We start from the raw sequence: 24,330 nt of genomic DNA, 5'->3' as shown, positions 1-24,330 counted from the left end.
TATATATATATATATATATATATATATATATATATATATATATATATATATATATATATATATACATATATATATATATATATATATATGACTCAAGCTGTAAAAACATTTTTGCATGCATGTCATGTTTAGATACAATGAACAAAAAAGCTTTCCCTATAAGATTGAGACAAACAGATTTCCCTTAAACATAACATGAAGTATTAAGTAGGTGCCACTGACTAAAACAACACGCTATTTCGTCTTTAAAGTCAAAAAGATTTCAATGCCACAAGAACCAAGAGTAGTGCATTTCACATCTATAAGACTAGCATGACTAAATGAAAGCAAAGTCACTGTTTGCGAGACTTTGTAATGGAACGTATCCACACAATATGTGGGAATGAGTATAGTACCTGAGCAACTCCCTTATGTATTTAGTTTCCCATTAACACTTGCTAACCACAAAGTTTTTGTGCATATAAAGCTGTGAAGGTGGAAACCAAAAATAAATATTTGCTTCTTGTTACACATCAGACAACCGCTCACCAGCAAAAAAAAAAAAAAAATAAGGGAAAGAGGAGTGCACTGTGAAGAAACAACAGTGACATAAGTATTCACGAATGCTAACAAACATGATGCTTGCATCTTGGCCTTGGACACAGAATAAGTCTGTCAAATGCTTTTTCTTGCCCCATACTCCACCTAACCCTTATGCAAACCTTTCATCCATAACCAGGACCTGTTTGGCCCCAGCAAATGATTCCATGGACATTCTTACAGCATCTTCATAATTTTCGAAAGGAACCAAGTTATTTGCAGGCGGCTGCAGCTTTCCTTCCATAGAAATCTTGGTCAGGTAATCATACATATCATCATCGAGTTTGGTGTTACCATGCTCCTTGGCCCACATTGTTCTCCAAAAGCCAACCACTTTAATGTCTTGGAAGATGAGAGCCGCTGTTGACACTATGACGGGTTGCCGTGACATCCCACCATAGGTGACCATGGTGCTACCTTTCATTAGGTGGCGCATCATGTCAGTTGCATTCTTACCCCCGATGCAGTTGAGGGCCAGCTTCGGAGGTGGCACAACGGCAAAAATTTCTTTCATCACAGGTGTCCTTTATAACACAAAGGCAAGGGGTTTGGGAGTAAAGGAAATAAGCACGAATTTAATTAAAATTACTATAAATACGTAAACAAGTGGCTTCAAAAGCATCTTTTTTATAAGCTGATAACAGTAAAAGGTGTGAAATGTTAAACCCATGTCACGCAGCCATTTTAAAGGCCTTTGAACAAATGACTTGTAAACAGTCTAAAGCACTAAACTGGCAGTTACGTTGCATGTGAAGCTAATAAAGTCTAATGCATCAATAGGGTGATGCGAAACTGCGTCGAGGTCTCGAAAGCCTTTGAGCAGCACCATTGCACACTGCCATATACAATTCATTTAATGTTAACACATCATAAACAAGTTGTTACAATTAAGCTAGCACCAAAATATTTGTCAGCGTGTAGCACAAGGTACTCAATCAAGAAAGAGTGAGATGTCCTCATTACAACATACTACACTGTAACTACAATGTTGCCAAAGTGGCTAAACAGATCAGCCCTAAGTTCTAAATGTGGAGATAAAAGAAAAAGAAAAACATTTCTAAAGAAATCACTTCTATGAACATTAAAAGCACTTTGTTGCAATGAGAAAGGCCTCTTCTAAAGATTATTTTACTCACATGTGTGCCCTTTCAAGGACAGTAGTTTTACACTGGCACTATGGCGCCATGTGAGTGAGATTTACAATACAGTTCACCAAAACCAGATGGCCATGCTGTGTAATCATAGCACAACTTCTTTGAGTTGAATAACACTATTGACTTTCAAATATTGTGAATTCTATAGCCAGCAAAGAGCGTCTGAGTAACACAGGTATCCAGTAGCTAACAACATTTGTTCTCATGTACCTAATGAACTGTATGCCGAGTTTTCAATATTAATCTTTAAGCATGAAATAGTTCTATGCCCGATCAATCATGAGTGGTATTTCAAGGGTCATCCAGAGAAAAACAATAAGAATTTGTGAGAGGTCAATTATAATTTTAATAATCCAATTGGTGGTGTAGACAAAAATGTGATTCTAGGATTTTACGTGCCAAAACTGCAATCTGATTATTAGCCTTGCTGTAGCGGGTGATTAATTTTGACTACCTTGGGTTCTTATATGTGCACCCGAAGCCAAGTACAACAACATGTTCACATTTCGCCTCCCCCCCCATCAGAATGCAGCCACCGCAGACAAGATTTAGCCCACGACCTTGAGCTCATCAAGACAATGCCCTGGCTACTGCAGCAGGTAAAAGGTGGCGTAAATACCATACAGGAATTATAACTTTCTCATGCATTAGTGCTGGTGACAGTAGAATAAAAACAAAACAAACAGCTTATTGAAAGGCTGTCTTAGAGCAGATGTCTACTCTCTCACACTACAATATATGATGCACTGACATTCCACTTTTATCAAGCACTTTGCAACTTCACAATTCCCTATCAAATCACTGCAGGCATTAGAGTTTTGCACAACCTCCGAGATTATGGGACATCGTTGTCTGCAATAAGCTACACAACATGAGCTCAGACGTCATTGGTTTTGGCAAAGTGCAACCATTATTACTTGCCACCAGAGGAACAAAATGCAGTTAAACCTTGATATAACAAAGGCGGTGAAATCAGGAATTTGCTTTGTTGTATCGAAATTTCGTTGTATAAAAATTCTACCCTTTATGCAAATAAGCACAGTTGCCGATTGATTCTTCTTACACGGAAAGGCGCCTTAGAATTTTCCGAATTATCGGGCGATCGAAAAAGAAAAGCAAGTTTGAATGAGAGAAAAAATTGTTTTAATAATTTGGGAGTTGGCGACGAATGATACGGTTTTCTGCCACATACCTCGACGATATCTTCACATCGGCAGTAAGAACTAAGCGAAGCCCAGCCCTGCTCTCGTCTGCACTCCGCCCCCGCGGCTGATAGTGTCACCCGCACTGGGACGACGCTATCAGGAAAGGCGCCAGCAGCGGGGAGCGAATGCTTCGTGTGCCTCTCGCTCCGAGTGGTCACCGAAACTCGAGATTACGCAACCTAGGATACTAAACAAGGGGGAAGACAGCTTTCATGGTACCACAACGACTCGGCACACCCACACTTTGCACATGCGATAGATTACCTCTAAAGCAGGGTGCGCTGCCACATATGCGCTCAGCCGCACTTACAGCCATCTGAAGCCACAGCAGAGATGCACGCCAACTTACCTCCCAGTCCGCCCCTCGCGCGCTCTTGATCGCATTACCGCGAGCTCACTCCCCTCCCCCTCTTTCTCTTTGCTCGCGCGGGAAGGCGTCACTCGTGAAGCCGTCAACTTTCTTGCCTCACTCTCGCACACTTTCACTCGCAACTAAAGCACACAGTACGCAGGGTGCGATGGGATCTTACCGCACTTAGACTTTATACAGGACATCCTGCAGCTCCATTTAGGCAGTCGTGCGGCGCGCTATTAGAGAGGTGCGTTTGCAAGCAGCCGCTTGTAAGTCAATCATTTGACCATCTGCGTTCGCGGAAGTTTCCATTTATTGTCTCAGCAATTCCTTTGTGGCGGCAGTGAAATTTCGTTATATTGAAATCGCATACACACTTCGTTATATTGAGGTTCTAAATACATGGTGTTCTGTTGACAAAATGTTATGAAAAGTTAAATACTTCGTTATATCAAGAATTTAGTCCTATTGAAGTTTTCTATATCGAGGTTTAACTGTACCTTGTTCCCGAGCTGAAATGTCTTACAAAACCAGTCTGCTTTAATGCATAATATTTTTGTCATCTCTGTTGTGTCTGCGCAAGAGCAAATCCCAAAATACCAGTTGCATTTGCATAACAAGGTAGTGATATGTGCAAGTGGTTGAAACACCAGAGAAGTAGAAGTGTACCAACAGCAAAATTTTCTTATGAAATAGAATACAGATGTTCTAGAAAAAAAAAGACTTTCAAATATAAAATACTTGCTTATTTCTCAAGTAAGTAAAATATGAAGGTTGTATGGAGTCCACTTCATAAAAGAAAGGCTTATTTATATTATTTTATATAGTATGGAAACATGACGGTCATGTGTGATAGTGCATTATTTTTTTTCGCCTCTAAACTTAGGCTTCAGGCTATAGTAATCATGAACAAGCTAAGATGAAACCGTTGTTGACATTAACCACTGGACGTCCAGTCAACTGAGCTTGTCAAAAAGAAAGAAGCTGAAAGATGACAATGTCTGCTGCACCAAGGCAATGAAAGTAATAAAACAAAGGAACGGCACACCCCCAAATATTCGTAGAGTGCTATGCCCATTGAGGAAACTAAGAGAATAAGTACAACGCAGCATATCATTCAAAAGGAATGCAAACAAGGTGAGACTGGCCAGATAATAAATTGCATAGCCTAAATCTAAAGAACAAATCTGTAGGCTTTCTAAAGGCGAGGCATCCTTGTTCGGCGACTAGAAAATAGTGAAAAGTTATCCCTTCCACGCATTTTCCCAAGAACTGCTGTCTCTGCACAACAACCACAGCTCCCAAGCCGCAGAATTATTCTGACCCTCTTCCCTATAGACTTAAGCAGAACCCTGACTACACGACTTCCTTTGGACCACGCGACAACATTCTATAATTCAGGAGTGGTATAATCTGAACAACAATAATTGTGTACGTTTATAACACAAGGTTTCACATGACACAGTTGCAGGGAGCTTCAATTTAAACTACAAGCTAACACTGCAAAACTCAGAAACCAAAAGGGTCAAAATAGTAAATGTAAAAAAAAATACTGCAGTGCTGGTGCAACCCACACTTTATTGGAGGGATTTAGCATACTGTATGCCCTGATGTGTGCTTGCCAGCATGCTAAAGTGTTCTTTTTTGGCCTAAACACACACAAAATATCCATCAATTTCTGCTAGACCTTCTTTGAGACATGCAGCAAGAGCTTTCTTCAGAGCACAGCAACATCCGGAACAAGGTCTGCTATGACACTGTCTCCACAGATGAATCTCCAAATGCAGTCAATGCTCAGTAGCTGATCTGCAAACAAAGGCAAGAAGCATCTGTGGCATCATCTTCCTCGTGCAAGGTGGCATCGTTTTACTTGTGCAAGGTGGCAGCAGCATCGGCATGAAGCAACGTCTCTTTGATTACGCACGTACCATCTTCCACGACGACTTGCCCTAAACTGAAGCCCATCAATGAATGCTTGAGAAGATTGTGTGTTCCACTGTCGACAAAAAGCTCCAGACTGCATGTGTGGGCAGGCATAGCCAATACGATCAGCAAGCTTTCTGGTGGCTAATCAGTTCAATCTTAGCCTATCCTTTTGTTCTTTCCATATGGGCTGCTTTTACCACTGTTCACTCTGTGCGCATTGCATATGGGAATTACTTTGCTCGGTCACCACGGCAACCTTCTTCGCAAGAATGGCTTCAATGACAATTCTGGAATCTGCAGGTCGTTGACGATGCTGGCTTCCGTGGCTCCATGCCATTTCTCTGCTTCTTCAATGATATTCCACTTGTCTCCAAGCATTAGCAATGTTCATTTCGAGGACAGTGCGAGTCACATTTGCCAGACACGTCATTCAGGGCATACAAGGAGACGATTCAGTTACTTGGCTGAGCAATGTTCCCTCCTACCACAGCACATAAAGAGAAACCACGGGGGACACTCATGACAGGGGTAGGCACTGTTGGACAGGCAGCCATATCAGCTACAGTAAAACCTCGTTAAACCGTACCCGCTTAAACAGTAGTTTCATTTTAAAAGTAGTAAAGTCAAATCCTCGACTCAGCAGCCATTGGACATAATGTGTTGTGTATCCGCATAAACCGTACCAGCTTATTGCGTACGTATTGGAACATGTAGTGTTTCCATTTTTCATCGCGCAAACACAGTGGTGCGTCGTCTCCATCAGGTCGCCCGGCAGAACAACAAGCCTCAGAGATTGGAACCATGGACCAGAACAGCCTCCAAGCGCCCTGTGCATTTGCGCATGAAGCCACATCAACATCATTTCGGCGCTGTGCCAAAGAGCGTTGTGGCGTCGTACAAAAAAGGGCTCGTGTCATGCCGAAGCTCGGATAAAAAAGATGTCAGGTGCTCGGAACAGAAGAAAAATTAAGACTTTGTTCATGCTATCGAAAGTGACACGAAGTTGGCGCTGGCACACGACAGGGATCTACTGTTGACTATGGTGTGTGGCATTAGGAATGCAAAGCAGCGGTTCCTCGGCAGCACTGCTGCAACCGCGAAGAGATGTTGGCTACAAGGTTCGACATTTCGCCATCGTTGTCTCTGTTGTTGCCAGAGTGTCACCTAGCAACAGTGATGAGGACGATGCGGAAAGAGACAGCACAGGTAATTCAGGCCCGACAGTGGCAGAAGCTGCACGTTACATCAGCATCAAGAATGCAATCATCACAACGAGAGCAGCACCCCGCAATAAAAAATGTGTCCCGCGACATCTGCAGTGCCACCGCACCCATGCATGGAGAATATGCAATGCCAACGAGGAATCTGCCATGCGAGTGTTTGTCGATAAGAGGGGCTGGCTGAAAAGCTGGCTCGCAGCTTCAGTAAGTTTAAGACTGCGGTCGTCGCTGTTAGGCCGCTGTGGCATCAAGCGAAAATATTACTTTTGTCGATCAAAGTGAATAAATACTGCATGTTTTTTTCCCTCTTTCATCGCACTCTCTCTGAGTTCCGTTTTTGACAGGTAAGTCAGCGATCACAGGCTATTTTGGTTAAGCAGTACTACTGTTTAGTGCGCACTTTTTCCGAGCTCCGGCCAAATACGGTTTAGCGAGGTTTCACTTTACTATATATAATAGCTTATGTGGTGACAGATTGACTTAATTTGAATCTAAGAGTAATCTGATTGCATGACAAATGTGAGCAACAAATGGTGTTTCCTATGTGCCGGAATGCATTCACTGGACAATTACAAGGGAAAATCATCGAAGTGCGCGTACTGCTTCAAAACAGGCCACATTGGCACAACTTGCTTCTGTAAATTAAAGGAATGGAACGCTGCAGCTAAACAACAGCAAACATGTGCATCCACAGCACCTCAACAACATGGGAATCACCAACTGATGTATCAGATCGACTCAGTGGGAGATCTCTTCACCATGAAGAGTGTGAATGGGCATTCGTGAATGCCGATCATGATCAAACTGACATGGCAGCCACTGCTGATGGAGATAGATTCCAGAGCATTTAATTCGGTGATCAGCAATGAGGATTTTCTACACCTCTGGCCTGCACCTTCTGCAAAGCAGCACAAACACATAGGAGACCAAAATCATGGAGGAACTGCACCATCGCATGTGGAAATTCTAAAGTGCAAACAGAAAGTAACATGCGCATACAATGCAGCCGGTGCCACAGACTTCGGAGAGGCAGTACAAGAGCCACCAAGAGGTGTACCGAGCCTTCATGCACAGGCAACCAGAACAGCAGGTGACACCATGGCATCACAAACACATTTGACTTGTAGTGGTCACCCAATCAAGCCACCCGACTATTACAGACACCCAGTCTTCACCGATAAGGGGAGACGTGATATATCAGTATGTATATATATATGCTGTTAAAGAAATGGATGCAAAAGGACCAAACAACAAAGTCGTGCAACTGACGTTGTTAAGCTGTCCAGGAAGATGCACTACCGTGTTGGCGCCTGCTTGTTGAGCGGGAGTGGGATACTGGACAGCACAGGTTGTGTATAACATTGCTCCATAGCGGGGAGCGGCTTCCCCCTGGCTGACGCACACTGTTGTGCACTTTCTGGTGCCTGAACAGTCTGTTGCATGGTGCTAACCTGCATACACGACTTTTGTACTGCTAGGAAATAAACCGTTGCTACTTTATGAAGACTTATGAGTCTGCAATATGTTGGTTATTAATAAAAAATGTTTGGACCTGCTTTGTATGAACACCACTATCAGCAACCACACACTGCCTCTACAATACGTTCACAACTTTCTTCTTTTTGTCACTTTAACTGAGCTCAACGCAGTGCCATCATGCCCATAAGGAATGAAACTTGCCCATTGTCATACCAAGCTTTTATGTCAGCACAAGATTGTGTAATGCAACTCACTCGCACAGTACCCAGTCTTGGAGGCATGAGTATAGGCACAGTGGTGTCATCCTCAGCCACCAGATGGCACCACCAAACCATGACTGATGAGATTTCTGTTCTTGTTCATTTGATTCTGCTGTAAGTGCTGGTTAGTCATGGCATTTCAAAGCATCTGGCCAACAAACATAGTAACTAAGCATGTGAAGGAACACACAAGGAAAAGTTACCGGATTTTCTGGAAGTTTATCGACAGGAAACAGCAGACAGTCTTTCCAATGAGACCATAGGCTTCCTTCTATGGGTACAGGAATAGTGGGCTCAGATGTTCAAGCGAGCATTGCTTACTGAATATGCACGTTTAATTACTATGTTGAAAAAGAGCTGCAGGGAATTTTTGAGATAGAATCCCCGATCCAATGAAAGAAGATTGAAATCTAACGGCTATATATTTCCAATTGAATGAAAAGACACTGGGTACCGAAAAAAGCTTGCTTGCATTCTGATAGGAATTTCATTCATTGAGCCAGGAATCCAAAAGGTATTTGAGATCCAATGGAAGTTATGTTCACCAAATTCCATAATAAATGAAAAACCTTTTCTCACTGGCAGCAGCAGGTTTAACAACCTGGCCACAATGCCCAAATGCAGCTGAGAGCTGGATACATGAATTGCCGAGCTATCAACCAAATTGCAACAGCGTGCCTGCCAAGTTGACATTTCCAAATTCCCTGAGTTTTCCAGGTTTTCCGAGTGCCTTTGCAAAATTCCTTGGGTGACACATAACTTCCATGTTATATCAAGACGGGTTGGCACTATGTTGCCCAATGCTGTCACGCCCTAGTAAGCACGTTAAAAACAAAAAAAAATGACTTAACCCAGTCGAAATAGTAAGGAGTAGTGTTTATTTTCTTCAACAAGAAAACAGAAGGGCAGGGTTAGTAAAATGCACAGCAAATAAAATATCTTTGAGAAAAATGGTAAACCCAACCCATTGCAAATCGAATCAAACATTCTCTATATACAAATAAAAAGGAGATGAATACAGAAGCAAATATTTTTGAATATGAGCTATTGCTACCAACTGATACCAAGCTCATTGGTATGAGACCCAAGCTTTGCCATAAGTGTGATTCTATTTCAGCAGCTGGAAGGTCAACCTCAACTGTCCTGACATACCCTCAGCCCGTGCACAACACCTCAGTATTGAGTTTCCCTGCTTTAAAGAGTTTATTTTGGTTCGAATGAGGGACACCTGCATCTCAGCATCAGTCAACACTTTGTTTCTTGAGCTTAAAGGGACACTAAAGCAAAACAATAAATCAGTTTAGACTAATGAAGCATTGTTCGAGAACCCTGCAGGCAGTCATTTTAAAGAAATAGTTTGATTATTAGATGAGAAAATGAAGGTCCAAATATCAGTATTTGAGTTTCGCGCCGAAACCCCAGCACCGGTACGTCAGCGCGACGTCAGGGATTCCAAAGTATGTTTTCGCATTTGGGCCGCATTGGCTGAATAAAGGTTTCCGAAACTTGCCATGTTTAATATTTGGTTTCTTTAGAACACAATGTAGTCAATCTGTACTGCTATATATATTTAGTAGGCCCTAGAAGATGCCATCAAAATCTAAGACGTCACAGCCCCCGGGTGCGGGAACTTAAGTAGGCGTCGTCACCCGTATTTCGTTCTTGCGCTTTTTGTGGCTTACCAAACGCCTTATCGTTGTAAGAGTGGTGTTTTTGGTGTTGTAGAACGGTAATTTACTGATGCAGAAGAAATCATTTTTCCCTTTAGTGTCTCTTTAAGCTCCTTCAAAGAAGTGATGGCACGCTTCTTTCCCCATTCATTTCTCAGTGCGTAAATCGTTTCTGTTCTCATCCTCTTTGCACCATGCGTTCGCCCCACGGACCATTTGAAGCATCCTCTTAGTCAGTTTTACAGACAACATCCGATTTTCCAGACTTCCTAGGGGTCGCGAAAACGCTCGAGAAATAAGGCAGTTCGACAAGATGAATGCATGTCTTTTACTGCCCTTAGGGGCTCAAATCGCCAAAGGCACATCCGAAAAAACTCTGAAGGCCTGCCAGAACAATTATTAGGCATATCGATGCTTGTACTGTGACAGGAGATGGCGGGTGCACGCGTGCATAATTAAAGAATCTATACTATCACCCGTGACAACTGCCCCTTCACACGCTTGTCATGCTTCACCGCAATACAGTCGCGTATGCTTCTTCACGTAACAATGCTGCATAAAGGCGAAGCCGACTTTCGGGAACCGGCATTATCAACGCGTCGTGTTTTTCGAGCTACGAAGCGCGAGAACAACAAAGGCAGAGTCGGTGCCACTGCTAACAGCGGCGAATTCTTTTAATGACAAACACGGCACATAACGAAAAGAAGTTTAATAGCGAACGTTGAAGCAACTAGGGCTAACGTTGCCGCGATGGCAGCTGCGGCTGCCAGCGAATCTGCGTGTTAGAGCGCCGGTTCGAGGCGGCAAGGTAATCAAAATGGTGCCAGTGTGGTGGCTTTAATTAATGCCGTTCCGAGCCTGCGGTCACGGCAAAAAGTCCGGAAAATCGGACGGTGAGGGGCTCTCGCGTCCGAAATTTCAGACGTTTTTATACGACTCTACGGGGGACGTAGTGGTGCCGCGAAGCCGTCCGAATTATCCGGCGTCCGAAAAGTCGGTCGTTGACTGTACACTGGCAACTATTCCGGCGGTGGACACGGCGTCAAAGAGGATTCGATATGATTTCTCTTTCTTACTCGAGCCAGCATTACCGCGACTTTCGTTCCCTTTCAACAAAATTACTGCTCATTTTCCATGACAGAAGCCCAAATTCCCCGAGTTTTCCCCGAGTATTTCCAGACTATTCAAAATCCCCGAGAATTCCCGGCTTTTCCTGTTGGTAGACTTCCTGTGCAATATTTGAGCTAGTCTGCACAGAAAGTGGAATGCAAATAATGCAGCATCAGATATCAGGGCCATTTACGTACATATTTTGGAAGTAATGGTAGAAAAATGTAGGCACACAGGCATGGTTGCCATTCACTGCAAGTTCTGAACTAGGAGTGGTCGAAGTTATTGTGCCTCATGGTAAGGAACAAGAAATGGTGAATATATTTAGTATGTTTGAAAACTTCAGTACTGTAAGAATTCTGTTTGATAAAAATGGCACTTACACAGTGATTAAATGTTTCACAGTAAACTAGAAAAAACACAAAATAATGAACAGCCTGGTAGGCTTTGTACGGTATAAATACCTTCACTGTTCTGAGGATTCTGTTAGCACAGCACTTTCTCAAGCGGTGGACAGGCAGTTTAGAAAGGCCAAAAGACCACTCCAAAGTCTCTTACCTGCTCATGTAACTGCTACGTGAAATGGTTAAAGGAACGCTAAAGAAAAATAGTAAAGGAGCCTAACAGCCCCTTTAAAGAGCAATTACAACGATTTCTTGACCATGTCAAGCAAGGTATTGGCATTTTTAGGTTGCCGAGACCCCCTTGTCATGTGTCTGATAATAAGATTGCTCTGTAAATTCAAAAATATTTTTGAATAAGCAAAAAAGCACAAAAACAAAACTGAGACCTAACGGAGCAGCCAAGCAAACATCTTCATGTGACGGCACAAAAGGCAGACCAGTGGGGAAAGCGTGCAAGGCATGTTGGCCCCACAAGCACGGAGCAGATGCTCAGTTGATTAGCGACCTCGCCAGAGCATTGGCCAATGTATTCAGGTGACGATACTAGCTGCCCCAACTCTTGGAGCTTTCAAATAGTGACAGCTATGAATCCGACAAATTCAATATCCATAAACTGCCCTTCACATTCAAACTGCCCAGCACAACATATTGTGCTGCAACATGGGTAGCCCTAGAATGGGTAGCCCTAACCACTGATCTACGTACTGCTTGCTATGTGAGGTGTTTTACCCCTTTTTAGGAAAGTGTTTCGCATATTCTCTATAAGATGTAATGGCTCTCCGCATTTGTATGTCGATTTATAGAGCGCATAATTTCCCAGAAGAATGCCACTGAGTGTACAAAGCACTCACCGGTGCAATTGTTTACGTTGGCATGGTACAGTGACCGCTCGTTATTCGCATGAAATATATGCAAGTCACACATCAGTGACATCAAATAATGTCAGAATATAGAAAAACATGCAGATTTCGTGCAGGAAAGCTCTATAGCATCACTCTGAGTCATGCTGATATGAGCGACTGGACACCTTCAAAAACAGAGAGCAGGGGACCGTAGTATACCGTATTTACTCGCATAATGGTCGCACTTTTTTCTTTAAAAAAATTGACGCAAATTCAGGGGTGCGATCACTACGTGTATTAAATTTCCCGCGAAAAAAAAAATTTTTTTTCATCCCGTTTTGCTGCAGGATGACAACAGGTCAACAAATAGGTGGCTGCCGCTGTATGTAGTGCACGACACCAAAGCAAGAATGGCGGCCGGCGGAGCAAGCCGCACGTGCCAAACAAGAGTTTCTTTTCTTCTCGTGAGTACGTTATGTGCATTGAAACAGTTTCTTCCATATCAGTAATGAATAATAACGTTAATATCAGCAAGTTTGTGGCAATAATGTAGCCATGTCCACTTTGCGGGAACAGAAACAGATGGGCGCGCTTAGCTGCCAGTGACAGAAACACATGGCCGGCACGCTGTGGAAACTGCGGCATCTGTTTTCACTACTAACCTAACGCAGCATGTTTCTGCTAAGGGTGAACAACTATCTTAGCTGTGTTACAAGCGTCGGCGTATGAATAGGGTATACTTCTAACATAGTGTAAATGTGGCTACTATCGTTGCCGCTCACGATTTGTTGCGTGCCCACGAGTGCAGATGACAAGAATCGAAAGGCGCCTTTTTTGTTGTAGTTGACCACAACCATTACAAAGCCTAAACATAATAAAGGAGAGTTTGGTTGTACCTCATTTCGTCGTGGAAGTGCGGCAAGTGATGAAAGTAATGAAATGGGGCATCTACTTAACCAATGTTTGGTGCGTGCAGACCACTTGGTTTGTCTTGAAGAGTCGTTCGCGTAGCATTCGACAGATGGTAAACGCGATCATTATTCGCTAGACTTGGCACACGACATATTGCTGCGGCAAGTTCGGGGTGCGTTCATTACACGGGAAATTTTTTAAAAATCTAATTTTGACGACAAAACTCAGAGGTGCGATAATTACGCGAGTGCAATCATTGTGCGAGTAAATACGGTATATGTTATGCTGCCTATTAATGACTCTTTGTACTCTTTTCATGCAGACAATTCATGTGCTCCGCAAAGTAGACATAGATTGAGACTTTGTTTAGAGAATATTTTGTTTTCTTGCGGAAATGCCGATGCAGCCACTGACGCCGTTGAAAGCTGAATCAGGCGATTGTTTACGCTGCTTTATTACAGGGACCTCAGTTTGTTGCCCATTTCGAATAAGAGGCAAACAGTGCATCTCAGAAGCTAAATAATAAGTTAGCATAACAATGCGTAAAAAAATACCCTTGTGTGTAGTCACATATTTGATTTATGGAAGTGCCGCCGAGAATGACTGGCAGCCTAAGAGAACGGCAATCTACCGATGTTAACAGTGTGCCATGTCCTCACTTCTTGCTATGAACCTTTTGTGAAGAATAGACTATTTCAAAACTATATGGTCAAAACTGAACCACAAAAGCAGTCTTTTTAATCCAAATGGCTTAATTACCTTAAGGTAAATCGATCAGGTCCGACTGCACGAACTCGACGACTGCGATAAGCCTAACCTCGGCTGAGCACGATTGACAATGGCTCAAACTGTATGTGCAGGTGGCAATAGTGAAGTTCGTGAAGCCAACAACGTAACATTACTTGCCAGCCATCACCTGCCCATCCACACAGAATGCAACTTCTCATGACAGCTACTTCTCTCTACAGCAATTTCTCGTGCCAAACACAAGAATGAACGCCGCCTCCTCGATGCTGTTGTCTGCCATTAATTCTCAGCATGCTTTGTATATGCCACCCTTCACATCATAACACAATGTAGCCAGTAGATGTGGAGCAGGCAAGCAAGGCGGTTTGAAGGAATTAACAAAATTCTTTAGTAAAAAATATGAACAACTTTCAAACCTGCTTTTTTTTCAGGATACGACGGAAGTGTGCAGATAAATGTACCCAGTAAAATTTATTCACATTCGCTGAAATAAAACAATTGCAGGAGGTGACCTTTATAAGGGTCATGACACGGTCATTCAACTATCTTCAGTTCATCATTATTAGAGAGTAGACAGCCCAATATGGTTATAAAACACATAAGAAAACTTGACATGCATAAATTTGAACCAGAAATTTTTATCTGTAATCAGAGCCCATAAGTCCCTTCCACTGACTGAACACCATGTGGGAAGGGCTGCATGACATAGGGAAATGTGGGGCCTCCGTTATGTTGTCTGCACCAAAACAGTTCAAGACCAGATTGGACATTTCACTCCCCATATTGTGGCAACCAACGGAACAGCAACGACATCGCCATGACATTGCACCCGCAATCGTCTCACTTGGCTGGTGAAAAGCCAGAACAGACTGCTGAGATGCACATCTAAAGACAACAATGCATTCCAGCGATGACGTATTTTCAGTTCTTGCAATTGCTTCAGTGCATGCAGTACACAAAAGTACGGCCGTTGAGATCGGCTTCTATTACTCTGACGGAGCCGTTCCTGGGAGTGCAATTGCTTTTCATTCCCACTCAATGTTCCCAGACTGCTGTATGGCACAGCAGTGATATAAAAAAGATTAAAATACACATTTTCTACCACACCAAATACACTCAAATTTTGCTAGCCTGCTCTGTGATGCATATGGTTTAACATGCAATGCATAATTCAAGCTCAGCAATTTACTCTCATGGCCAAATTAATCAAAGACGTGGAATGTGTCTCTTATGAACGGGCTTCAAAGCTTTTTAAATACATGAACAATCTCCGATTGTTTTAAGTCACCATCAAAGTGTTGGCTATGGCAAAGAACTATAACGAATAGCCATTCCAGAGTGCTCTGGCAGTTTTTGAGCTTAAATATTGTATTCCAGAATGTGCACAGCTGTCAGTATTTATGCCTAGGAGATCAGAAGGGCATACTGTATTACCGCTCTGCTCATTGCAATAGCATGAAGAGGGAGGCCACAGCTTCCTTACATTCAGAATTTGCTCTCAAGACGTGCGATTACTATGCAAGCTACCTTCATAACAAATTTTCCCCCATACAGATAAGCAGTAGTCAATAATCGTTGAAATGATTGCATTGTAAATTCCAATCTTTGCTGGTGGTAGAAGTGCAGTCCTATTTCGACAAAGAACACCGTTGATTCAATTAGGTTTCTTGCACACAATATGTGCATACTAGGTTAAAGATTGGGAAAAGAGTATGCCTAAGCATTTTATTCATTGTGCAAAATTGATCTTGTGTCCCATTACAAGACTGCAATTATTGCAAATGCTATCATATAGCTGATAATGTACAAATTTCACTCAGCTAGAGCGACTGTTTAAAGTTAAATAGAATATATTGAGAGAATATAGTGAACTAGACCACTTGCTATGAACTCATAAAACTTATCTTAGCAGTGTTGCAAATCAGCAGATGCACTGTTATCGCAAAGGTAACAACAAAATTAAATTTTAGGAAGTGTCCCTCACCTCAGCTCCTCTTCAGTAACCACATAATCAGCTCCAAGAGACTTTAGTTTATCCTTGAGCTCTTGTAAATTGGGGCGGTCACGTACAATGTTGATGGAGTTCAGGCCCATACTCTTGCCTATCTGGATAGCTGCTTGTCCAACACCACTGTTGGCACCATTCTGGATGAATGTGTCACCTGGCATCATTGTCACAAAGTCGTAGAGCATGCGGTAGGCTGTCGGTGTATTCACTGTCATTGTCGCTGCTGTCACTATGTCTAGCTTGTTAGAAATCTGAAATATTTGGTGCCATAACAAAAAGGATTAGAATAGGGGTCTACAACTAAGTGACACCATCCCAAAACATCAACAATTCAAAACGAAGAGAAAGCACAATGCATAAATCAGTGCAGCTGTAGTGGGCTCTTCGATGGCTAGTGGGACGAGTTGATCTGACTTTTCAGGGCAATTTCAATGCACTGTAGCAATGAAATATAGCTACTATTATTCAACATTTGCGTGTGGCTACATTTCTGCACTTCTCTCAAAATGTTTTGTTGTTTTATTTGCTTTTTTTTTTAAGCCACAAAGAAAACGAAGCCTTTCTTTAGGCAAAAATTTTCTTGCATTACAGTAAAAGTACAGGAAATGTTGAAGCCCATTTTCCCCCATGTGCATTGACTGAAGATGTTTGAAGACATGTATTCATGAGAGCTGAGAGTATTTTAAACATTTATGATTTTAGGCATCGCAATTTACGGTATCTGCTCCTACTAATGATAAACCAGCCGCTTAGTATTAGCGCCATCAACACATCACGGCACCATGAGAAATACATGTAGCCTTTGAGGCGCTCCAACAAGCATCCATATTTTTCTAAACTTCTGTAATGCTGGGAAGCATTGAGAAACAACACTGGTACAATATGAGCTCAATAAACTCAACGGAAGCATGTAAAGCATGCATTGGTTGCTTGCACAGTGCACTGGAGCACATAAACTGCTTCTGCTCATGTGACAGGCATCAATAATGAGGTAGATATCGGAAACAGGGAAAAACGTCTAATTTGATTAAAGAAATGGTCTATGTGGATAACGGGACATACAAGTTTCCCTTTTTCCTCCTATAGGATATGTTTCTCAGGTTTCTTATTCCAGTTTTTGTGTATGCCTCCTCATCATAAACGCACTTGTAATGCTTTACACATATGGCAATTCCTGTTCTTGCTATATCCATCATAGGGTTAAATGCTTCTCATAAGCAAACTATACAAAAGACTAAGGACCTATATGCATACCATTCACGCTAAGACTAATGTTATCAGAGGCTGTATTCTGGGACGGTCACTTTTAAGGATACTTTCACTTTAGTGTGATGTAGTGTCTGGCATGACACTTTACCAGAGCAACAGGCATTCTACCCATCGGTGTGAGTCAATCAACATCCACTAAAAGACATATTCATGAATGCGATAGACCGATGATATAGCTCCTGCCTGTGTTCTTAAAAGAACTTGCAGATTCAAAAATGCCATGAAGAACTGACAAGGAGAGCTCACACAATATTATTTGCTGTAAACCTCACATTTTATGTAGTATTACTAGCAAGAAGCAGTTCCTGTCGCTTGCTAACAACTCGTGCATGAAAATTTTGGCTTGGGTTAGTTGGTCTATTTCTAAGTACAGTACTAGAGGCTAAGCAGTGTGCAAACAACACTAACAAAGAAGAGACCTGACCTGTTCCTTTTATTTTTTTCCCAGTATTTTTGCACGCTGCTTGGCCTATACTAACTTTTACATCACTGTCAGGCTAGCATTTGGTTTCATTAAAAATCCTGGGGTGTAACATGTCAAAACAACGAATTGATTATGAAGAGTGCCATAGTGGGGGACTCCAGATTAATGTTGAGCAGCTGCGTTTCTTTAACAGGCACCCAAAGCACAGTACACAAATATTTTTGCATTTAACTGCACTGAAAGGCAGCTGCCATAGCTGAAAATTGAAATCAGTATGTAGCCAGCCCACCCACTCATACAGAAGTACTTCAGCATAAGCTTGGACAGAAGTTCTGCACTGAGCAATTTAGCTTGATTAGCCTTCAAACTGAGCTTCGTCTATGCAGCCATGGGGGGCGTATATTGTGAACCATAACTACAGAACCCTTGTGTCCTACTGTGCTCCCGAAAAGCTATCCAGCTAGACCATGATCATTGCTCCAGCGCTGTGTGCCATCCTGTGAAAATATTTCTTTAGGAAGTGTAGAGATTTTCGGCACACAACACACATTTTCTCTTTGGTATGTACCATTTAGCCTATTTTTATAGTTATATTAGGAAGCAAGAACTGTGCATTGCACAATTTGCACTTAAATAGATAATTATGCCATAGACTGCACCGAAATGACAACGAACAAGTAAAATGTGAACTGGGAGTCCCCACTACCCAAATACAAACCTATATGCACCAGATGACATTTCTAACACAAATTTCTCTCAGCTTTGTTTCCTGTATTAAATTTCTATACATTAACTTGCGTTCCTCACATGCATTTTTCTTATTCAGAGTGACTGGTATTAAGCTGCTGCAGCTCGACAAGCAAGTTTCATTGCATCAGTGTGCCAAGTGAGTTGCCTCTTAAGTTTCAACATGTATTCTTCCATGTGCAAGTTCAAAGGATACTCACTTTTCGAAACCTCTTCTGGTCCCCTTTTCCAAAGTTCCTCCATGTCCCCCATGAATCACCAGGTAGAAGCACCCAATTTCCTGTTTCCAGGTTTTTAACATGTGATCCAACCTTGCAAGAGGAAAAAGGAGGATACCTCCATTTCAATACTTTTTATAACATCACGTGATGGAAACTTCATGTGACGATTTATGTATATAACAATAATGATGGATGTCATTGAGATGAATAAAATGAATTTGAGCTTCAACTGCAACCCAACACTTGTATGACTGTAAATTAGGCAACTTGCACATTAACTGATTCCCAATGAACTATGCACACCTGTTATTGTTGTGATGGTGGAAACGTAGATAGCATCATTGCTACATTGCCGAACTTGTGCTTTACAACATGCACAGAGAAATAGTTGAGCACATCTTCTCACCCCTGTACTGTTCGATAAGCTCCATTTGAGCCAAAATTAACATAAATCTCTCTACAGAAGACTTATTTCAGGTTACAGAAATATTACTTCAAAAGAAACGAAATGCTTTTGTCTGACAAAAATGCAAACAAATGCATCCCCTATCTCTGCAAACTATGGTGCCAGCCTCCTGTATTAGGGGAATGACACCTACAAACAAACACTACAAAGCAAAATACTATCATCATTTCTTTCCGAGCATTTCCTAAACAGTCAAGTAGCTCCTGCGACTATACCTGCAAATAATAGGGTAAGAATATCACTGAGATCAGGTCTGAAAATGGCCAAAAGCAGAAACACCTTCCAGGAAAATGTGCACAGAAATATGCCCAACGTGCTACTACTTGCATGAAATATTTAACCTGTCGTTTATCACCAAAATTTATGTTCTATCCCCTCCCATACAACAAAATTTTAAGAAACATCTCTATCATCTATTTGTCTAGATGGCAGCATTTTTTGTTAAAGCCATACTGACACTAAGCTCTCGAACTGAGATGTTTGTGTCATTCCAATTCATCTGCACACATTGATATTTCTCACTTTGTAAAAATGGCAAATGCTGCTGAGAACGTATTTTATTTTCTCAGCTCAAAATGCAAGATTGCAGACAACTTGAAACTGCAGCCCATTACAGCACTGATATAGACATGACATGTTATGGCTCCCAGTTTCTCTGTGAATTCTGTGGTAGTTTTATGTGCCAAACCCACAATCTGATTATGAGACACACTTTCGGGGGAGACACCAGATTAATTTTGACCACAGCCACAGCCAGGATGGAGCCTGCGACCTCAAGCTCAGCAGTGCAGCGCCACAGACACTAAGCTACTGTGGTGGGTGGCATTGACTAAGATGCCTTCGCAGAGCAATACTGAACAAAAGGCTGCTTCTCTACCACACTGCTTTACTTGTTTCTGACTCCTAACTTTCCTGTGCGCAACATCATCTATATAAATTAGCACAATTCTTTGCTTGAAAAGAAGGCCGTAATCATGGGACATCAGCACATGGTAAAACTTTGTCCCTTAATACAAAGGAATGGCACTGCAAAAAAACACAAGTTTTTCATTTGTTTCCCGAGATGAAGCTCCAGCGTCAGGTCAAGTTCATTTGCAGCGGTGAACAGTGCAGGGATGCAACTGTTTTTTTCTCGCCTCATTCTGCAGCTGCATCTTGCCAGCCGAACCCAGTGCTTTTTGATAAAAAAAGCATGCTGAGCATGGAAAAAAAAATTGAAGCAATTCAGAGCAAGAGAATGAGTCATACAGCTTACAACTGAACATGGCCAATGTATGCGTTTACGTCCACCTTCACTGCTACTTGCAGTGCCATCACTTTTTGATTCACTGCTCAGCAGTAGAAAGAATTGGAAATGGTTTGTTAAAATTTATAATAGTGGTGATGCCAGCTTGCAGGAAATTATTGGCCGCAGCTCATGAAGACAAAGAAGGTGATTATCATTCAGATGGCGATGAGTCAGTGTAAAGGTGCGTGGCTATCAGATGAATTCGACAGCTGGCAAGTGAACCAGCTGACCGATCTGCTGTGCTCCTTGGCATTCTTGGTTTGTGAATCCACGTGATCAGTTGCTCTGATCACGAAAATATCAGCCGCAATCACCACTGAGCAGCACTGCTTGTCATAATTAATGACACTATGAGTGATTACTTCTCAAATAATAGTTCTCGTCGGGTCAGTCCTGTTTAGTGGATGCAAAGGTACTCATAAAAGTCAAGAAGTAAATACTTTGTGTTAGTACTCTTTTGACAGGACACAAGGACAGTAGTTGCTGCTCTGACAAAGACAAGTCCATCTGTCTAAACGTTGGCCACAGTGACCTTCCTTATTCAACCACTGTTCATTGCTACTGCTTTAGCGTAATCTCATGTCCCAAAACATCACAGTGCTTCTACAAAGATAAGTACATTGCTCAGTGATGGTAGCTCTATATGTGTGCCATCATTCGGATAAAAGCCGCAGAACTATAGGCAAAGGAAAAAAACATTGTTTCTATACATGGATCAACCGATAGAGTTAACAATTCATTCAAACTTGCTCTCCTAAAACGTCATTGCTGCAAACTGCTTAGCATCCACAGGTACTATAGTGCTAATACCCATCTGGTTTTCAAATGGCGTAGGCGGTTTTAGCAAATTCGTTTCTGATGAGCATGCATTTGCCACTTTTCTGCCTTGAATAAAGAAATGAAACAATTACAAAGATCCAACGTATATTTAAATCTATTTGAAGTGGGCAATTAACTGCTATACAATTAAATGCAATGTATACAACTGCATATTGGCCAGCCTGCGAACATTAAAGTAATATAAATCTCACAGACAGCACCAGGAATGGAGGATATAACATGTAACTTATATTTTGAAGTTTGCCTTGAGCCTCTTGTGGTATACAAGCCTCTTGTGGTATACATACAAGAGGCTGCTACCCCCTCTTGTGGTATACATAAGCACTTAAATGATGATTTACCTTTGAACAGAGCATACAAGCATCAACAAACTTGGATCAACAGAGACTGATAAGCAACACATTGTTCTTAAATCACAGGAACTTTTTAAGCAATGTTACTGTTTCCAATTTTGCCTGCAATAGGAACTTGTCCGAACAAACTTGTTCGATGCAGATACTTCTCTGACATCCTTTCACCACCAAAAGACTTCCAAGGGTACAGTGATACACTAATCAAAGGAACTTTTTTGTAAACACAAATTTTCACAATCCTTGATCCAATATTTGTATAAATGCAGCGAACATAAGTTCATAAAATCTTGGAGATATTCAACTGTCTTAATTTTGCCCTCTGCAACATGTAATCTCGTGCAGTGTTTATGTTTCTGCATTACATCTTTCGCAAGTTATGCTGGAACGCACCCATTAGTTTATGTGAATGCATGCCGTGAGATGTCAGCACACTGACCTCACGAGTGCAAAGGTGATCTTTGATGCGTGTATGAGTAAGAAAGGTGAGGAGAGGTGTAAGCAGAGACGAGCACAACACATATGTAGATACGTTCATGGCCACTTGTGTCACGGTGGCACATACCCATTCTGAAAGATTGGCCGAGAATGGGCACATATCCAGTGGCCCAAGAATGGATTAGGCCAAATATACAAATAAAGAAAACGTCAAAGAATTCATTCACTATCACACACAACTTCAATAACAGATATGTGTGAATTATAGCTACCTATGTGAGCTTACATCATACGTACAGGTCTTGGGCGTAATTTTTTTTATGTTATGCAGAACAGAGTTGGGCTCACTACACTATGTTGCACAGCGCTCAGTACTAATAAAGGCCAGTTGGAGCTCGCATTCAACACGCATATAACGTTCATAGTTATATACAGCAAGATACTGACTGAACCAGCAGCAGCAGCCACGCCAAGCCGAGAGGAGTAAGGTAAAGAAAGCTTTGCTTTAAAAATATATTGCATCAACGTCTGTCACATAGGCAAAGTGGATTAGAATATATGGCAAAATGAGTGAGAAAAAAAAAATGCTTCCAAGTTCTCACAGAACGACTTTAACAAAAGTTCAATAATTACATTTCACTACGTACTGCCCGCAATTTTCGTGCATGTTGAATGTAACGTGACATGCATGATTACATTGCATTATAGTTCTCTTTTCTTAAACTAGAAGATCAGAGAAATAAATGTGCTACGCTTTTAAGTTGTACTTGCGTATAACGTTTGCTCTTGCTGTATTTTTCTTTTTTCTGTGAATGTGCGGCACTTGTTCATAGCAAATCTACAAACAATGCTGCATCGTTCCCATCAGATTGCAGTTTCCTGTCGTAGCAAGTGTGGCCTTCGTACCTACCGCTGCCCCAGCTGTTTCTAGCTCGCTCCGTCCAGCTCCAGTCTTCAGCCCTGAAGCCGTGTCCGGAAGGTAGTGGTAGTGAGCAGGCTAGCGGGGCACATTGTAATCAGAGGTAGCGTGACCCATCATTCGTCTCTCGTTTCACATATGGCGGCTGTTAATTGAAGGCAGGTGTGCAACACCTGCCGCTACACACGATTCGAACGCCATGATGGGACGTCCGAATCGCACACGTTAAGGGGTGTCCGCTAGTACTCCGTATCGATAAAATAAATTATCAATTGGGTGAACTGTACATTACGTGAAGGCCTGTTTAGTATCGCAACATCTCACTGAAAACATGAACTGGCACAATCTGCGAAATGCCGGAACACCAAACTATAATTCAGAACTACCGTCGCCATATGGTAACGAAAGCCCAGCTGGAAATAAAGTTAAAGTCGCTTGGCAGATGCCTAGTACCTCGAGGTGTCACAAAATTGAGAGAAATTAAAAATCAATACTCTAATTAAGATGCGAAACAAACCATCTCGACTGAGGAGCGAGCTAGATTCAAGTCAAGATGGAACAGAAGCGTATCACATACCTTTACGACTTCCCCTACACCTTCCAGTCCTGCTTTCGCAGGAAGGCTCGGCTTGATTCCGTAGGTCCCTTGTATTGTGTTTATGTCTGAAGGATTTATCGGAGCCGCTAAGATCTTAACCAGGATTTCGTCGGCACCTAGTGTGTCGGGGACGGCGTCTTCCACACGCTCCAAAACTTTGCATGGATCTCCGAATTCCTTGAATTGTACGGCGTAGCTGTTCTTTCTTGACCACGTAATACTCATCGCATGACAAGGTTTGTAGGACGAGCAAAGCGGGGATCTAGATCCAAGAACAACCCCAAGAAAACGCACGCACCTCATCGACGCTGCCATGTTTGTTTTGACTACGGTTGCCAGATTGATTCACCTTACCCCGCTGCTACGGTGATTACGGTACCGCTGCGTTAAACTGCATTAAAAAAATAAGTTCTACAATGAACTAGTTTCATCATGTATTTACTAATGTTAAGTTAATTTATTTATATACTGTAGTTGTTGAAACCACAGCAAATATTCCGTGATAGCGCGTTTTAAAATGTTCAAAAAAATTGCGATAGATGGCGACACCTACTCAAAAAGTTGGTTTGGCGCGTTTTTTGAATTTGCCAGAATGGTGTTTCAGAGACGACACTAGTCGAGACCAGTTGAAACATGCACCAGCTATGCTATGTACTAAGTTGACAGCCCGATATATATATATATATATATATATATATATATATATATATATATATATATATATGTGTGTGTGTGCAATATATATATTGCACCCAAGGCCCACGCCTTGGGTGCAAGGGGCCAGTAGGGGGGAGGGGGGTGCCATATACGTCTGAAGACACACGGAAATTGTTGATCCTCCCCTTTCTCGACTACACACGAGGGGGGGGGGGGGGGAGAGGTGACAGAAGACCTATGGGCCC

The 24,330-nt window shown here is 42.1% G+C and overlaps 1 protein-coding gene across 1 annotated transcript; it reads right to left on the bottom strand.

Annotated features, from left to right (window-relative positions):
* Positions 1-51: 51 nt before the first annotated feature.
* On the bottom strand, positions 52-23,749 carry LOC142585445 (enoyl-[acyl-carrier-protein] reductase, mitochondrial). The gene is made up of 4 exons (XM_075696215.1): positions 23,408-23,749; positions 18,509-18,619; positions 15,845-16,119; positions 52-1,103 (listed from the first exon to the last, which is right to left on the bottom strand). Exons 1-4 carry the CDS (start codon positions 23,741-23,743, stop codon positions 692-694), a joined length of 1,134 nt encoding a protein of 377 aa, XP_075552330.1. The 5' UTR covers positions 23,744-23,749; the 3' UTR covers positions 52-691.
* Positions 23,750-24,330: the final 581 nt, after the last annotated feature.

The sequence above is a fragment of the Dermacentor variabilis genome, chromosome 6 (genome assembly GCF_050947875.1).
Source record: "Dermacentor variabilis isolate Ectoservices chromosome 6, ASM5094787v1, whole genome shotgun sequence".
In the NCBI taxonomy this organism is placed as follows: Eukaryota; Metazoa; Arthropoda; class Arachnida; order Ixodida; family Ixodidae; genus Dermacentor; species Dermacentor variabilis.
The sequence above is the reverse complement of the archived record's forward strand: the minus strand, read 5'-3'. Positions and strand labels throughout refer to the sequence as shown.

Bases quoted from the DNA above. Each gene is read 5' to 3' on its own strand.
- LOC142585445 (XM_075696215.1), bottom strand. From the start codon at position 23,743: ATGGCAGCGTCGATGAGGTGCGTGCGTTTTCTTGGGGTTGTTCTTGGA. The intron at 18,620-23,407 runs GTATGTGATACG...TCCTCTTGCAAG, and splicing joins GTGTAGGGGAAGTCGTAAAG to GTTGGATCACATGTTAAAAA. The intron at 1,104-15,844 runs GTGAGGGACACT...TGTGTTATAAAG, and splicing joins GTTACTGAAGAGGAGCTGAG to GACACCTGTGATGAAAGAAA.